Below are 4,041 nucleotides of genomic sequence, written 5' to 3'. Positions count from 1 at the left end.
AACAATGGGTTTAATTTTTTGTTAATAAACCAATTTTCTGAAAACCGGTGCCATTTTTTTAGTTTTCTATACCAATGTGTTCAGAATGTTTTAAAACATTGAAAAATTACATTTTTATTTAAAAATATGTGTATATATTTCACCCGATGAGGATGATATAAAATTCTAAAAGAAAAACGGTGATTTATTCGATTTAATATGATTTAATAAATAAATAATTTTATATAAAATAAGTTTGTTGCGTCTAAATGTTCATACTCGGAACGCTTGAGTTAATTTGCTATTAATTTTCCATTTGATTGACATATAAGCACCGAACTATATGATGTAATTCCGCGCGTAGAGGACTTAAAAGCCAGTATTATGTATATATTGAGTACATACATAACCATAATCTTATTTAAAAAACCAAAAATTTAATATTTTGTAACTTTAATACATAACTGTTTGAATCACTAAAATTACTAAATTTTTTTCTAAGAATGCCTTTTATTTATATTTTATTTATAACAATAAATACCTGAATGTCTTTATGCTCAGCTAATAGCATTAATAGATAGGTTAAATTTAACGCCGTAGTATCATGACCCTGTAATCACATATACCTTATTAGTATACGTTCAAATAATTTATAAAACAAGAAAATTTAGAAATACGTACAGCAAACATAAAACCATCAATTTGCTCCTTGACATCTAAATCAGTTAGACGACCTTCTCGATTGTCTGCTATTAGATGATCCAACAATGAAAGTTGGATCCGTTTTCCATTCGCCTCTGTGTCATTTGTGTCTGTCGATGTGATACTTCTTCTCAATAATCGACCGTTGGTGCGTTCATGATACAGTTTTCTTTCCGCAATAATCTACGTGTATATAAAATCAACACTTTTTTAATAATATTAATATACCAACCACACTAACAAAAAATAAAATAACATTTTTACATACGTGGTTAGTAAATCCATGTAATATTCTTAGAATCTCTGCCTGTTCTTTGCCTTTTGATGTTAACGAGAATATCCAGTCGTTGTGCAACCACTGCCTCAGTAACCTAAACCATAATTACTAAATAATAATCTCATTATAATTATTTATTTATTATTATATTCATAAATTACCTATAAATAAAAAGTTCGCAAATCCGATGAACAGCTTTTCGATATTTTTGCTGGAATTCATCGAGGTCACGTAGAGAAGTACCCATTAAAGTTTCTAAAAAAAAATTTGTAAAAATACAATAATGTTATTGTACATGTTTAGATTTTGAATAAAATGTGTATGTAGTACCGCATATTGCATTCAACGTATGTTCACTAACAAACGGTACTAAATCTTTTACAACTGTGCCTCCTGTATTTTTCAAAGACATTGTCATGTTTTCACCCTCCTTGATCAAAATCTCAGCATGTTGCTGCAAAATATTATAATGAAATGTGGGAGTTAATGTTCTCCGTATTGAATGCCATTTTGCGCCTGAAACATAAACAATAGACATTTCATAGACAAGAAAATTTTTTTGTAACTAAAAGATATTTTTTTAATTATTATTATGTACTTTACCTTCATTAATCAAAATACCATTGCCCATCCATGGACGTAGAATATCATAAAAGAAGTTCTTTTTGATGTGCTGCGTGCTGCTTAATATTGTCTGAAATCATAGAAAATATTCAATTAATTTAGATGCAATGTGAATAATTCATTAGTTTATTTGGAAATTGTCTTATTTAATTATGATCTCTATAAGACTATAAATAAATATGTTTTCGCAAAATAAAACTAAGCAAAATCACACCTAAATACCTAAATCGCTGGTGTATGAACTATAAGAACATTAACAGAAAATTGAATTTTTTAAATATTTTATTACCTTTAAATCATCCGGATGACGAATCAATACAAAGGGGATAGAGAATCCCCAAAGTTTAACAATAGGATAGTACTGGTTAATTAGATTCATCAGTAACTTCCATTGTTTCTCTAAAAAAATGTATATAATACGAATATACAGAAATATATTATAAACATTGATACAAAAATACACGGTTGACTTTATTGTCGTGTAATATATTTTGTCGTTTCTCAATTTCAATAATTAAGAAAATAAATTACGTTAAAAATAATTGATAAACGTAAATAATTATTGCAAGTAATTAGCATACGACAATATTGATAGTAATATATCTTAAACGGTTGAAATGTTTGTAAATATTACTTTTGCGTATGGCTGTAATATGTATACAAATTAAAGAAAACGTTTAATTTATGCAAATTTATGAAAAACTTGAACTTACCTCGTGGGCCTATATATTGCAGTAGATTCCCAAAAATCGGATAACCTGATGGGCCTGGTATAAGATTGATCAATCGCCCATTTCTTCCATAATGTATATAATAATGATACCCCAATACGATAAGTATGAATAATACAGTAATGATGTAAAGAAAACACATTGTTGCTCTGCAAAAAAGATATGTAGTTGCATATTACAAATTGCATAATTTTGCTTCCTCATAGAGGAAGCTTTGTTTTCGTAAAAAAAAGTTTTTTTTTTTAGTTGCCGCTGCCAATGTGTTCCGAATGTTGTAAAACGTCGAAAAATTGCATTTAAAAAAATGTCCGTATGTGTGTGTGTGTGTGTGTGTGTGGATTTGATATCCGTAGCTGCTCTAACTTCCGCAAATTTTGAGATATCGGTCTATTTCTAATTTTATTATATTCTTCAGTCTTTTCTACCCCTATTTTATATACAATTCTTTAAGATTTAGTTAATTAAATTTAGCTTTATAAGGCTTTTAAGTATGTACGGATTTCCCGAAATTTTAAACGTCTATTACTTAGAAACTAATCAACCAAGTCTTTAAGAATTATGTATGAAATAGGGGTAAAAAAGACTGAAGAATATAATAGAATTAGACAAAATTGCTAATATAATAAAAAAATGTGTAAATTAGAAACTTGCACATTGCTTCCTCATAGTTTTTAAGTGTGCAAGTAAAAACTTGCATATTGCTTCCTCATAATTTTTAAGTGTGCAAATTGTAAATTTGCACATTGCTCAATCAACATTTTATTTCACTCACGTATAGCATATTGTTGCTCAGCGCTGCATACGGTTGCAATTTTGTAATTATATAATCCTATTCTAACTTAATCTATGTCTTATCAAATTTATTGTAATCAATATTCTGAAAATTAACTGTACTTTAAAGACCAGCTATTATATTATTTTTTGTATTATACTGTACTATACTGTTTTGTATTATACTGTAGGGCTGTATAAGGTATAACGTTTAGGATATTTCGTAAATTATTGGTTGTCATCAAAATTCGAAAATACATTATTTAAATATTCACCGGAAACGTGTATCGAATTCAAATATCGAGCATGACCAAAAAACTAAAGAACTGTTGCCTAACTCTTTAAGATAAATTTAACAGAAATTTCTCGTAATAGAAGTTTTTTAATAGAACCTCCAGAGTAATGTTGAAGTACATCATTAGCCATTCTAATATCCTTAAAATTACACACTGAATGCAGGAGCACACATCATCTAATGAGACATAAAATTCTTTGAATAAGGAAATGACCATTCTTTATTGAAATTTCATACTGTAGTGTAAGTGACTGTTTGGCTAGTGATTAATCACTTATTTTGAGTATTAAAAGAACTGTCGACAGTGCTTTTAATATTCAAAATAAGTAGGGGAACACGAGGTAATGGTGGCCATGGGGTAATAAGAGTCATGCAGTGATAGGTCATAGGTGCATCCGAGTGAGTTCGAATGATGTTTAGCCCTGTATTAGAAAGACGCGAGAAAAGATTGACTAATGCGCTGCATCGCTGCTCAGTTGTCGTTTTGCTTCTGAAAATTTTCAGCCTTAAGGGGATCCTATAGACGTCTGTAATACCGACAACTTGTTTTAACCTCAACTAAAAGTACACGCGCCCCACTTTTAGTGTATGTTTGCAATAATCATTTTTCACAGATAACTTTTTTGTTTAAAGTCTAAACCTAATTCTGACAACGGTATCGT

The 4,041-nt window shown here is 29.2% G+C and overlaps 1 protein-coding gene across 1 annotated transcript; it reads right to left on the bottom strand.

The window, feature by feature from the left end:
• Window positions 1-520: 520 nt before the first annotated feature.
• On the bottom strand, window positions 521-2,455 carry LOC112455151 (cytochrome P450 4C1-like; the record flags this gene model as incomplete). The annotated part of the gene is made up of 8 exons (XM_025016900.1): window positions 2,296-2,455; window positions 1,872-1,981; window positions 1,562-1,652; window positions 1,289-1,474; window positions 1,120-1,213; window positions 950-1,052; window positions 661-864; window positions 521-589 (listed from the first exon to the last, which is right to left on the bottom strand). Coding segments are annotated over exons 1-8 (1,017 nt in total), but the record flags the coding sequence as incomplete, so codon positions are not given.
• Window positions 2,456-4,041: the final 1,586 nt, after the last annotated feature.

The sequence above is a fragment of the Temnothorax curvispinosus genome, unplaced genomic scaffold (genome assembly GCF_003070985.1).
Source record: "Temnothorax curvispinosus isolate PA1 unplaced genomic scaffold, ASM307098v1 QBEX01005843.1, whole genome shotgun sequence".
Classification (NCBI taxonomy): domain Eukaryota; kingdom Metazoa; phylum Arthropoda; class Insecta; order Hymenoptera; family Formicidae; genus Temnothorax; species Temnothorax curvispinosus.
Note: the sequence above shows the minus strand (reverse complement) of the source record. Positions and strands in the feature narration are given on the sequence as shown.